The 14,978-nt window shown below is 34.4% G+C and overlaps 1 protein-coding gene across 4 annotated transcripts in view; it reads left to right on the forward strand.

Moving 5' to 3' along the window:
* The window catches only part of Cdh19 (cadherin 19), a 95,510-nt gene that overhangs the window by 59,910 nt on the left and 20,622 nt on the right, over positions 1-14,978 (forward strand). For all 4 annotated transcript variants that reach the window (XM_028775615.1, XM_028775614.1, XM_028775617.1 and 1 more), the window contains one exon: positions 11,119-11,240. In XM_028775615.1, the coding sequence (XP_028631448.1) occupies positions 11,119-11,240 (122 nt within the window). The remainder of the gene's footprint in view (positions 1-11,118; positions 11,241-14,978) is intronic.

The raw sequence follows: 14,978 nt of genomic DNA on the forward strand, positions 1-14,978 counted from the left end.
AATATCTTTCTGATTGTGAAAATAGATTCACTTATACCAGTTTGTTGCTTAGTTATTGTCCTTTAAATTTTGAATTAATCACTTATTTGATCATATATATTAATTAAAGCTAAAAGTGATGGATGTATGAAAATCTATAAATAATTCTTGTTATTTAAGTTATTGAACGTAAGCTAGCACAGCAAGAGATTAAAATTTATATAGGAAATATACTATATTCCTTGTAATTGGTTTTATAGTGAATGAGTGTATTGGCATTAGATAAGACGAAGCATATGCTTGTCTTTTAACGCGCTGCTTATAGTTACTATATAACATTTAGAATGAAGGATTGTATTTAGCCTCTTTGTTCATTTATTTAAAACAGATATTGAATTATATAGTGAAACAAAACAGGTGAACTTGGTTCTAGATTTCTAATTTTCTGTTTATTTAAATGGTAAAGCAGAGCAAAAGAACAATTGTGACTGTTTATGGCAGACAGAAATGCCAAGGTGTTCCATGTGAGAAGCATGATGATGCTTCTACCTGGCCCTACAACTTTTATCTATTCTGGGTGTCTGAGACTGAATTATTATGTCATTCTGTAAAGCTATTGTAAAAATCAATCAGGTCAGTTCAAGAGAGAAATTGAAATTAAAAATAAAAGGATTTTCTGTGGAATAACTTTCAGGTACTAATATGTCAATGCTATAGTAATAAGTCACTTGAAAATTTTTGTCATATCTGAGGAGAATAAAATAAATCATTTACCTTTTACACTAGGCATATTACAAAATAAATGATTAGGGACAATCTTTACAATCTATAAACAGGATAGTTTATTTTGTATTTGTTTACTTGCCATGTGTATATATGTACATGTGTGTGCATACACATGTATACATTGGTATATTATTTGAAGTCAATGGGTGTTTTGGAAGAATTGTTTCTCTCTATTATTTGGGTTTCAAGGATAGAATTCAGGCTGTCAGTCTTAGTGACAGGACTCTTTGACTTCTGAGCAATGTCAGTGGACTTACTGTCTTCAATTGTAGACTCAAAATGCTCTAATTGTGATAAATTTTAAAAATTATAAGACTAATGAAAGCATGTTTGGTTAAAACAGAATGCTAGATAATTTAATTAGATAATGCTGCTAATCTAAGGAATATTGACAGTCAGAGAAAATTCTCCTTTTCCTTTCTTTTCTTTTTTTAATTTTAGGGCTTGAGGAAGGCAAAAGTAAATTTTAGCATTATAAACTAGAATCCAAACATTAACACACATCTTTAATTTGTAAGAAAGCCAGCACCTACGCAAATGATTATCTTCACTATTTCCTTTGTTATGTAGCTTTGTTAGAAAGAATAACATTATACTTTGTCATCTTATGATGATATTCATTCTTTCCATATACAATAGTATTTCTGTTTTATTGGATATTTTTTTATTTACATTTCAAATGTTATTCCCTTTCCCAGTTCCCCCTCCTTGAAACACTCTATTCCATCCCCCCTTCCCTGCTTCTCTGAGGGTGTTCCCCCACCTAATTCTGCCTCCCCACCATTAAATTCCCCTATTATATATTCTTATCATAGGTGATAGCATAATAATTCTTTATTGCACAGCATGAGCAATCTGGCAAGCCTTCATTTCCTAACAATTACCAACACTATCCTACTGAACAACAACTTCAGGATACTTGAAAAAAACAACTTTATGAACTCTACACAATTTACATGCATGTGTTCTCATGTCTTTATACACACAGATACACTATTCAGTCAATAGTACTGAATCAATCACTGCTTTTAATATTATTTCATAAACATATGCGAGAAGATATAAACATTGATGTATATGTTGTGGAAGCATAACTAGATGATGACAAATAAATATGGGAATTATTTCAAGTTCTTAAGAAAAAATACTTTATCCATGGGGATAGAGAGAAGATTTAGCAGTTGTGACCACTGCCTGGTTTTCCAAGAGATCATGGTTGAAATCCCAGCAACCACATAGCAGCTTACTACCCTCTATAAATCTTGATCCAAGGGATTTTATGCCATTTTTTGACCTGTGTAAACCAGGCATAAAAATAGTATACAAACTTACATGAAGGCAAAATACATACATAAAAATAAAATAAGATAAAGTCATACCCTTGCTATAACTCAATTATACTTTTCATAAATTTCTTTGACCTCCTTCCAAGGTGTCTATTAGTGTTAGTGAGGCTTAAAGTATCATGTTTCATTAGGTTTCTGATGTTTTAAACTGGATTCTTACATAGAGATAGACAGCTCTCAATAATAGTTAAAACTGTTTGACATAAATGTTGTTAAATCTATATTACGTTACAGAAGTTAAACTTGTAGCCTCTTAAATCTATGCGACATTCTTTAAATGACAAGAGAAGGGGGAATCACAATTATATCCAATCCCAGTCTCAAACCATATTGTCTTAATTCCACTTCATTAACAAGGGCTTTATTAACAAAAAATATGAAAATTTATTTTAATCTAATATTTTTAATTAAATTAGTTGTATGAGCTATAGACTTAATCAAGATTTTATAAATTTACTTTTCTATGCTTAAAATTTAAGTGCTAAGTCATTTCAGTGGATAGGCCAAATATAGCATGTAGGTTGTTCTTGTTGCATAGCTTTTTTTTAGAATGAAGAAATAATTTATAAGCATATAAGTTTTATTCCTCATCACTCTGAAGCTGTCTTAAATTCCTAATTCATATGTCATTGAAAATGTGAGGATTAGAGAAATTATATTGATATACTGTTATGTCAAGAGATGATTATATCAATTAGTTTTCAAAGAACATAGCTGTGGCAAAATTTCATCTTAAAAATGTTTTCAAATAGTTATATCACAAGTAAAGAGAAAAAGAAACATAAAATTGAAAATATAGGTCTTGAAGACAGTTTAATTATGATAAAGGAATTGAAGGAAAAAGTAAAGACTAAAGTCCATAAAATATAGAGTTTCATTCCTTCAATCACAACCTTGTAAGGCTGAAGTGAAAATTGCCTATGAGTTCAGCAGATAAATTCTTGTGAGAATACAGAGCCAAACTGGTTACAGGGTTAGAATCTATCTCCAATGATCAGATCAATCAATCATTCCACAAAGCAATCATAAGTTTTAGTAAATTTGGATGTATAACTTTGAAACAATTTTCCCAAAATATATTACATCAATGGTATATTTGATAATATGAACCAAAAATTATGCAAACATAATTATTTTAACTTAAATATTATGTATAGTGTATATTATTCTTGACACACAAATGTTTAAAAATAAAATACAAAAAAATTAAAATGTCAACGTTTGTAAAGCAAATAATATAAACTGAGTGGATTTATTTTAATTATAAGAAATCATATAAGTACAGGGACATTTCAAGATAAGTGATAATAAATGGTTTCAGGTCATGAAGATGAAGTCCATCCTAATTTGTTTCTGATACTATACAGTTATATTTCTGAGAATCACAAACCATTTTAGTAAAAATGATTCTGATATTTTCCCATATTATTTTTATCTTTAGGCTTAAAGGTTACAGGATAATGAATGAATATTTTTAAAGTACTATTCAACATTTGTATATCATTCCAACTGACATATTTTGAAGCAATTCATTAAGTTCACATTAGATATTTTTTTGTGTGTCTCTTACGTAGAGTTTCCATATCTGTAAAGAGACAATGACCAAGGCAACTTTTACAAAGGACAGCATTATTTAGGGGTGGCTTAATATTTCACAGGTTTGGTCCACTATCAACATGATAAGAAGCATGACACTGTCCAGCAGACATGGTGCTGAAGGAACTGAGAGTTCTACATGTTTATCTGAAGTCAGCCAGGAGGAGACTGGCATCCTCAGTCAACAAGAAGGAATCTCTCTTCTGTAAGGTGTAGAGCCTTGGCATAGGAGGAGAACTCCAAAATCCATACCCGCAGTGACACAGATAATCCAACAATGCCACATCTCCTAATAGTACCACTCCGTATGTGCTGAGAATATTTAAACCACTACATTCCATTTAATAGCTGCCAAAGGCTCATTCAAATGGATGAGTCTATGTGGGTGATACAGAGACATAGCATAAAGCAAAATACATTTAGTCCAATTTCAAAAATCCCTATAGTCTATTATAGTCTTGTAAATGCTTAAACGTACAAAATTCAATGTCTCTTCTGGGATTCATGCCATCTGTTAACTTTAATTCCCTATAGAATTGAAATAGAAAAGTAGATCACATACTTCCAACATATCATGGAGCAGGATATATACTCATACGAAAGCATCATAGGGAGGAAATACTGAATCAAAGCAAGATCAAAGACCAGCTGGTCAAATTCTAAACTCTGAGTCAACAAGCCTGATTTTAAAATCCGATTCCAATATCCAATGCCTTTCATCCTTGTTAACTGTTGTTGTCAGATCTGGCATTCAGCAGAAGTTCACTTGAGCTGCTTCCACTCCCTATTAGCAGCTTCCCTAGGCAGATATCACAATACTCTGACATATCTAAAATCTTGTGGAATCTTAGACAACTTCAACTACATAGCTTCGTGTTCCAATGTCTGGGATCCACACATGATCTTCTGGGCTCTTCAAAGGGGATTGGGTCACTTCTCCATCTCTGCCCTCTATATCACTCTAGGCTCTGTTGGACTCCATTCCACTGTTGCTACTTGTCTTGGTGATTGTCTATGGGACTGGTGTCAACAAATTCTTAAAGCATTACATTGCAACTAGCCTTGACCAACAGCCTCTCATAGGCTTCCTTCATGGTGCCAAGCCTCAACTTTTTTGCATTACCACTTAACTCTTAAGCTGTCAACTGTAAATGAGGCTGTCACTGTACCAATGGCCTTTCATGACCTCTCACAGTGTCACACCTCAGCTGCTCTCTGTGACCCCTTTATGCCTTCTAAAGAATACCACCTGGGTGATTCTTATTGAGGAACAACTGGGACTCTCTCAGAACATAGCTTTTTTGTGCTCTCAGGAAACACTCCCAAGACTATTTCACTTCAATGATGCAAATCTCTTAATCACCACTAATTTTTAAGATCCAGATAATCTGCATCAATTATTCCAGTAGACACGTCTATTCTTGACTCTAAAGTAAGAGCAACTTGGCTGAAGTTACCAAGATCTGCTACTTGCTAGAGCTGGAACATGACCCTCTTTTTCTATTACATTATCAGTAGCTTTCTGTTTTCCAACTCCTTCACTGTCTCAGCTTGGCTATCCTAATTCTTGCTCTATAGATGGACGTTGAACTCAGAGATCCCCATTGCTCTGCATCCTGAATACTAGGGTTAAAGGTGTAAGTACCACCATGCCTGGATATAAACTTTAAACAATAGAACTTAATCAAGCTGAATCTTGAGAATATCCATCAAAATTGATGAATCCAATTAGTTATTTTCATATATGTATAGATGTAGGAAACTTCTATAGCACTGTGCTACATTGTGGTGCTGAAAAAAAGCCCTTAGTGTTAACTTGTTTCAATGGATGATAATTGACCCAGAGACCTACAACTGGACAAATGGATATATAGAGGGGATAGAGCACCCAGTCCTAAGAGAGTCCTATCAAATTCTCTTACCCCTCAGGAATATTATGTGTAAGAGGAAGTAAAAGATTTAAGAGCCAAAATGATATATGGTTTCAAAAAATCAGTGTCTTCCAGACACAACAAGACTGATGCACAAATGCCCTCACAGAAACTATAACAGCTGGAATAGTTCCTGCACAGGTTCAAACCAAACAAAGCCCCAGCATTTGGAAGGAGAGGCATATATAAAGTCCTAGCTCTTATAGAGAAGCTATTAGAAATGGATGACTCCATAAAGTACAAAAGGAAAGAAATAAAAAAGATCATAATGAGGTGTCATGAGGTATATCAGCCATACTCACGTTCAGGTACCATGCTCAAGAATAGTTAACCAACACTGCTGCATGTAGCCTTTGTTACCCCATCTAAGCACTGGGAACTAGCCATGCTACCAGCTTCCCTTGAATTCACGGATTAAAAAACACAGACACAAGTTGCAAGTTGTTCAACTTCAACTTGCCTTTTGGTACTATCGCTGAGTACTAATTATCTCCCACCTGGAGAAACATACCCTTAACAAGACTCTTAGCTCCACACCTCTCCACCTGCGCTCAGCTTTACTTGCTCAGTTACCTTTAATCCCAGCTCATCATCCCCAACTGCTCACCTGTAAAAGCAGCCTGGAGCTGCTCCAACTGAGATCTTAGATGACTAATCGGCTTTTCTCTCTCTGAAGCATCATAAACTCTCCCTCCTTCTCTCCTGCTTCTGTCTCTCACTTGTGGGAACCAGGAAGTTCTCTCCACCCAATAATTGGTCCATCACTTCTTTACTGATAGATCAGGAGTCAATTTGGAAACAGGACCTTAGCATCAGAACCACCCTGTCACAACACAAAACAAATTTCATTTTATATATGTATTTGGAAGCTTATTTTAATAATTTTTGACATATATGTGCTATTCATTTGGTTTGTTTTGTTTGGGTATTGATTTTATATTTTTGAAAGGTATAGAAAGAACATAAACTTGGGTTGGTAGGGATGTGAGTAAAATCTGCTACTGGTTGGGAAAAGGAAGTAAAATTATTAAAATGATTGTATGCTTTGTTAAATATAATAAAGTAAATTATAAGATAAAAGAAAACATATCAAATAAAATTGGATAAAATCAAAGAGATGATAAACTGAACAAGCAAGAAATGAAACAAGAATCATACACCTACTCATTTTCACACTCAGAAATCGAATAAGAACTGTACTGGAAGTTATAATATGTATACAGAGAACCTGGTACAGGGCCATTCAGGTTTGTGTACGATGCCACACTCTGTGTGAGTTCATTTGAGCTTTTTTTCATTTTGATTTAGAGGTTCTTGGACTCTTAATGTCCTCCATTCTCCCATAGACCTTATATTCATTAAATCTCTTCCAAATGGAACCCTGAGTTTTGAGGGGAGAGATTTGATGGAGACATTTCACTTAGAGCTCAGGTCTATCATTATTCTTGCATAATGTCTAGCTCTGGATCTCTATATTTGCTTTCATAGAACATAGAAAATGAATGAATCAATGAATGAATGAACAAATGAATGAAAACTTAACCATTAGAGTAAAGGTGAACATCTATCACTTGACCTGTTAGGTGAAGGAAAATCAATTTTCTCCAGGAGAATGACCCAGGTATACCAACAATTCCAAGGAGAGATCTCATGTTCAAGAGTAATTGAACAATATATTCCAACATGCAATACACAGTTTTAGTATGTGTGTGTGTGTGTGTGTGTGTGTGTGTGTTTGTGTGTTTACTTTTGTTAGAGGTTGGCTGGTTTCCTTTGCTGGTATTATGTTTATTTATTTTTTTCTTTTTGGTTTAGTTTTATTCTTTTTTTCTTGGTTTAGTAGAGTCTCTTGTGGTATTACATTTTTTCCAAAATTAATGAAAAATAAAGAAATAAAATAGGTAGTAAGCGAATAAATAAAAAAAAGCAGAAAATGTGTCAGGTATTTTTTTCTTTTCAGCATTTGTTCAATGTAATTCTTTGTCTCAATAATTAAGCAAAGCATTTAGAATCCAAAGACTATAGTGCAATTTCTGTTCTCCAGGAAACATGGGTCTTTGCAGTAGGAAGATGTTATTTGTTAATACTGTCATTTGCCAAAAAAGTAAATAAATAACAAAAACAACAACAAAAACCACCCCAAAAAATCCTACCATTTTGGGCCAAATTTAAAGCAAATTTAAATTTTAAATACTAAACGAGATAAGCTTTTCTCAGGACAATTTTCTGGAATTCCTGAGCTGGAATTGTTGTACCATATGTTGCATGGGTTTATAAGGACAAGTCTATAGGCCACCATACTTTTCCAGAAAGTTTTTTTATTTCCTAGAACTACAATTGTAAACATTCTAGGAAGTTACATTGTTCCTTGGCAGAGGGGCTGACAGGTTAATTTTTGGATCATTACACAGTTACTTGACTGAAGCTAGCTACAAACAGGACAACAACTGTCAACACTGTCAAAATGCATTGATTTCGTTAATATCTTTGAATATAAAATAAATATAGAAATCTTAATCATCTTAAAACAAATCATATATGCTATATATTAGGGAATTTGTAGATATAAAAAGGGAATTAGCGCCCTCTCCATAAAACTTTGAGTGATTCCTTCTGCTATATATAGTTGTCAGTCACACTTGCCAAACTTAAGTAATATGTCTGGATCTAGGCTTCTGCTTAGCCATCCTCTGTTTCAGTGTGGCAGTGCAGGACTCTAAGAGCAAGTGTTCAGAAATGGGAAGTGAAAAGCATGAGGATCTTATACTCTTATGTACTTTTATGTAAAAGAAAGGCAAAATCTCAGAAAAGAATCCTGTTTAGTAGCCTTGTGAGATCTATGTAGATAAATGCCAAAATAGTAGTATAATACTAATGATTGGTGGAAAGCACGTATGAATATATATACGATAGCTCTGGTAATTTCCAACTTAAGTTACACTAATTTGTTTCACTATGGTGCACGTGTGTTTGTGTGTATGTGTGTGTGTGTGTGTGTGTGCATGTATGTGTGTGTTTATGTGTGAAATGTTAGGAAAATACTTATATTTTGAAATCCAAAAATAAACAGGCATGTTATTTAAGACAAATAAATATTTTGTCGAATGCTTAACAAGAAAATTCAGGCTTTCAGAATTCATTTATATTTACTTTTGCAAATCACATTACAAATATATACTGTATTTTTACTTTACAGAGTAACACATTGAGTACACATAAAACCTCAAATGGAAACACAGAAAGCACCAATATACACTAAACAATATCCAAAAATTATGCTCTAGTCATAAGATGGTAATGCTATTTTTTGGTGTGCTAAGATCCTTCCTCCTTTCCACAAGGCATCATCCAATAATCCAGTTCTAGGTGGTGAAGAAGCTAAGGCAGCAGGAAGAGATCATCAGATCATGAAATGACCTGATTTACTAATCTGTATTTTCTGAATTCCTTTATGTAATTTTTAATGATAAAAGCAGCACAAAATTTCCCTTCTCAAACATGCAACAGGTGACACAGAAGGGAGGGCCATATTTAAGGTCTCATTTCTGGGATGCTGACATAGTAATCCCAGGCTAGGACTCCGTTGTGTGGCTGGCTGCCTCCTTATCATGGGCAAAGTTGATGTTAGCATTCTGTCTAAACTCCACACCACAATTATCTGGCAAAGCCAGGTAGGTCTGACCCACTATTAAAGGGGCTACTTGCACCCTCTTAGCTCTCTTGTTCCTCTCTTGGTCTCTTGCTTCTCTCTTGCTCTTGCTCGTTTCGCCCTTCCCTTCCCAAATCTCTCCCCATTCCCTTCCCTCTTTTCTTTCCATGTGCTCATTGCCAGCATCTCACCCACTTTCTCTGCTTTTCTTTGCCTCTACTAGTCTCTTAACTCCCTTCCTCATGCCTTTAATAAACTCTATTCTATACTATACCGTTGTATGGCTGGTCCCTCCGGAGGAAGGGATGCCTGGGCATGGGCCCGGTGAGACACTCCCTTCCCCACACCTCACCACACCTCCATAGAACATATTCCTCTTCTCCTTATCTTTTATAAACACATCAGTTGGCCTGAGTATCCCAAGGTTGCCTGTCCATGCAACCCTTGCTCTTTGCTCACAGTTGTCCCCTCTGACTTATAACATATATCTCAGAGATGTTCAAACAGCCTTCCCTTTTAGGCTTGTAACAGTTTCTCTGCATATTCCAGGCTTAAGCCTTCTTGACTTCCCCTTTCCTATCCTTGAAAATGCTTTATCCTTTCATCTTTGCCTTTACCTGAATATCCTTTTCATTACTGCCTCCATAACTACACTGAAACATATATAGGCTATTACCACCAGCCCCAGAATTTTAGGTGGAAGGGTTTCATATTGCCGAACACAATAAGGACAAAAACATTTTTTTTTAAAGTTTGAAGCTATGTCAACTCAGTCATAAATGCCTACCACATGTGCTTAGTCATAAATGCTTACCACATGTACTTAGTCATAAATGCTTACCACATGTGCTGGCCAGTGTTGTTTCAACTTGATATATTCTAGTGTCACTAAGGAAAAGGAGAACTCAATTCAGAAAGTGTCCAAGCAGATTGTCCTGTGGACAAGTTTATGGAACATTTTCTTAATGGATTTCTGAAGTGGGAGAGCTCAGATAACAGAAGGTGTTGCCACCTCTGGGTTGGTGGTTCTTAATGACACAAGAAAGCAGGCTTCACAACCAATGAAGAGTAATGCAGTACCCAGCACGCCTCCATTGTCTGCGTATCAACTCCAGCCTCCATGTCGTGGTCTCGTTTGAATTCCTGCCTTAACTACACTTGGTGATGAAATATGTTATATAAGTTGATCTACAACTATTTTCTCCCTCAAATAATTAAAACAAAATAAAAGTTTATTTTGAAATACACAGGGATCTTTAAAGATCATTGTTTAATGTTTTTCATTTTATATTTTAAAAGGCTTATTTTTAAATATTTGTGTCTTTGTATGTTGAATCTGTACTGTTTATTCATTTACAATGTGTAAGTTATAATTTAATTTTAGTGTTCCATAATATGATGTGCTATGACCTTATAAAAGATTTCAGTGGTGCTAGGACCTCAGATAGTTTGAAAATATGTGTTTTTGCAATGCAAATGTGAAAATTAGAAACACTGGCAAATTACTAATTCCTATTCCCAGTGCAAAGCATTGGACTCCTACAAACACTTCATAAACGTTAGTAAGGTGTCCATATACCAATCATTTACCCATTTTACCATCATCATGTGCTAATACCATAGCATGTAGAAAGCACAAATTAAATGGGACTGATACTGAACATAGATTGTGTTTCTGGCCTTTATTACTAATAAATATGTGGATCACACAGACCCCGTCTTTAATTTTCCTCAGGTACAAATACTAATATACAACAAGCCTCTAAATGAATTTGTTGCATGACTTTTAATAAAAATGTAATTAATTGCATTCTGTATCTTTAATTTCCAGATAATGTACAACAGGTCTCTTCAGCTCATGTTTATGTACAAGTTTTTAACATTAACGACAACGCTCCTGAGTTTTCTCAGTTCTATGAGACTTATGTCTGTGAAAATGCTGAACCTGGTGAGGTAAGATGAGATCACAATAGATCACCACAATCTGAGCAACAGAGCATTTCATATTTTATATCATCTAAATATAATATATAATAAAGGCCAACAAAGGATGCATATTATATATTACAGAAAGTAAATCATTTGGGTTATAAACCATGTATTATATATGTACATATGCTATATATAAAATTTTATTATATATTTTTTTAAAGTTTGAATGATTAAAGAACATTACATTCCTGTACCTCTGCAACAATATATTACATCATCAAAACTTAAGTCTTTGTTATAAACAAAGCAATTTAGCAAAAGCAGAAATAACTGATTGATAGAAAGTTACCCTTCCACAGAATTTTTATTTCCATGTTACAAATGTTTCATTCTATTAACTTAAAACATGATATTTAGTGATGCTAATATAATGATGTAATGAAAACTAAAATATATCAGTATATAAGAATGCCAGGGGGAACTGGTTTATAAAGATGAAGCTATTCAATTAAAAAATATTATATATGTATATAATATACATTATAAACATATATATTTGATATATAATGTATGTTATATATTTGTTATATAATATGATATATAATTATATGGGATATATAAGTATATCCTGTATAATTGAATATAAGATCCATACAATAAGTATGCATATTTCAATACACATAAATACATGTGATAGTTTCACACAGAAGCAATGTTTTCATTCACACTATATGAACGACTAACAGGGACACATTATCTAGCCTTCTCTTCCAGAGTTTCATCTCTCAAGAGGTCACACAACTGAATATGTGTGATACATATAGAAGAGTAGATGTGGATGTTGTGGCATGTCACATTTCTAAATTATAAATATTTTAGAGTAATCCTAGCAATTAAAATCTGAATCCAATGATTGTGTGCAACAGATCAGAGGGTAAGGTGGTTGCCAGACTAAACATGGGATTATTGTAGCATATGATATATTTTAATTGAAGAACAGGATACAGAATTCTAAACATCACTGACTCCTGAGCAGCAATATCAAGATTTATTAAGAGACAATTAGTTAATTAAAATTTCTGTCCTAGAAACTGTCAGTTAATTGATAGATACCAGTTAGATAAAGAAAATCGCATATAAATAACTATAGGCAAGGGAAGGAATTTTTATGTTTGACCAGAGCAAAAAATACACAGCAGAAAAACATATTTACTGATCTCATATTTAAAGCTTAATACAGGATTATGAATTTCTATGATTATATTCTTAATTACAAATCTTCATTCTAGTGATAGTAAATATTTATATTTTATGGATATTGAATCAAGACTCCTTTCTAATATAAACCTATCAGCACAACAAGAAAAAGATTAAGTATGTCATACAACATTTTCAAGAGCACTAAGAATTTGGGAATAAAATGCAGGGCAATTAACTACTGAAAAATAAAATCAGGGATGTGCATAATATATGTATGGAAAGTCCCATTAGGATGGGACTATTTTAATAAAGTCCTGAAGTAGAAAGAGAATGAAGATTATTGAACTCCACTGTTATCCAGGGGACTGGAAGAGTAAGTGATCTAGGACTGACATTGACAGTGAGTAGAGTAGATAGGAAACTGTTAACAGAGGGGTGTCCACATGTTTGGGTCAGTACTTAATAGAATCTGTAGTAGATCTCAGAGATAGAGATAGCACAGTCCAAGCCATGGTACTTTGTTCACTTAATACCAACATTTTTTCCCCTGTTGGAATGAGCTCTGAAATCAATAGTGGGTTTAAAAAAGAATTATGGAAATATTTTCTATTGTTGTCTGAACCTGCACTTAAGTATTGATGTTCCAAAGAACAACTCTACAGCAAGTTGTATCCTCTGCTTCTCAGCATACAAAAGGAGAGAAGAGATGTTATAATAGGAAGATATTGAAGTAGGTGGTGGAAGCGATAGGATTCATGAATAAGTTCAAAGGGTTCATCCAGTGCATGTAGAGAAAAGAAATGTGTTTTGCCTGATGGAAGAAATATATGAGAGAAATTAGGTAAAGAGATGAAAATTTTAGCTGTGAAATTTTGAATTGTTGTGTAATTTTACATTAAAATTTTAAATTGTGTTGATGTCCTGGACTTCAATATGGAGTTAAAGGGAACGGTCAATGGTGACATGATAAGGTAAAATATAACAGGTATCTGTGATGTGTTGTCTAGAAATTGAGACAAGGAAAAAAATGATGTGAAAACCTTAGGGAAATAGTGTGGTAACCTGGAAACTAAATAAAGTATTAGGTGGAAGAGGAAGGAAGAGTTTTCTTTTAAATTTTCTTCTCATAGGTTAGGGGAAAGTAAAGTTCTTACTGAGTTTAACAATGTATTGTTTTACAAATTTGAAATATTTATAGCTAACAAAAATGCTATGGAAATATCAGATATCTGTAATTAATAAAGGATAATGTGTAAGAAAGAAACAAAATTATGACACTGGCTATATGTTGCAGCAGGTAAAGCTGGTCGATAAGTCTATAATTCAAGTTATGTCACAAACACATGAAATATGATATATGTGTATGAATATACATACATAAATATTTACCTCCAGATGTGTGCCATGGCTCATGGATACTCCTACCAAAAGGAATATATACTCGTGTCACCAACCTGAGTTCCAAAACTTGTGCTGAGAAGGACAACAATAGGAATGCTGACATGGACACAGGAGAGTCTATAAGAACTTGACCCTGCAAAAAGCACTACAGACTACAAAGGAATTCTGGGAGTGCAGGAAAATAGTTACCCTCAGGCAAAAGCAATCACACCAGTCTGCTACCTGATTTCTTAGTCGACCCCCTGAAATCACAGAAGTAACATATAGTCTGAGCAGATTGTACTTATATATTTCTGAATATATAAGCATATATATATATATATATATATATGAAGAATTATTGAACAGAGGCTATAAATTTGATGTTATATGGAAGGGAGGAAAGCAAAGGTGGAAGTTATGCAATATATTATAATGTAAATATATAAATAATTAATTTTAAAAACTTAAGAAACAAACAGATGAAGAAAAAGAACATGTGGTTTTGATTAAGAGTGAGAAGGAGTCCTAGATTCTCTGTTCTTCTGTAGCAGAGAAAATCTCTGCAGAAATCCTAGCACTAACTAGTACTGCGACTGGGGCCTCAATGGGTCCTTAAATGTTAGTTAGTCTACCAGGGGTCCTGGGAAGAAAGGTGCTAACTTCTCCATGTTTACATTCCAAAGGAATTAATGTGTTTCAGGTGCTTGAGAAAAGCAGCACAGGTTTGTTAAATGGGAGAGTATGTGAAAGGATTTCCACGGAGCAGCTTGGGACAGATCACAGCAGGCCAAGATGGTTCCACGAGGGGAGGATTATTAAGAGAGTGGGAGAGCAAGAGGAGAGAGAGAGAGAGAGAAGTAGAGAGGAGTAGAGGCCGGCCATGACCACGTGGAGAGAGGGGGAAGAGAAGGGGAGAGGGGCGAGGATAACCTGCAGGTGCTCAGGGTTGAGGAGCAAGAGAGAGAGGAGGGGCCAAACAGCCCCTTTTATAGTGGGCAGGGTTACCTGCCTGTTGCCAGGTAACTCTGGGGCAGAGCATACCTAGCTGTTTCCAGGTGACTCTGGAGGTGGAGTTTAACAGATTGCTAACATTCCCACGTTTTGGTTTAATTAAAAAGAAAAATTAGAAAGAGGTGACGGCGAAGCAGGAATAGGGTCGTCGTGAAATCTGGCTAC

This window comes from Grammomys surdaster, unplaced genomic scaffold (genome assembly GCF_004785775.1).
Source record: "Grammomys surdaster isolate TR1022 unplaced genomic scaffold, NIH_TR_1.0 257, whole genome shotgun sequence".
Classification (NCBI taxonomy): domain Eukaryota; kingdom Metazoa; phylum Chordata; class Mammalia; order Rodentia; family Muridae; genus Grammomys; species Grammomys surdaster.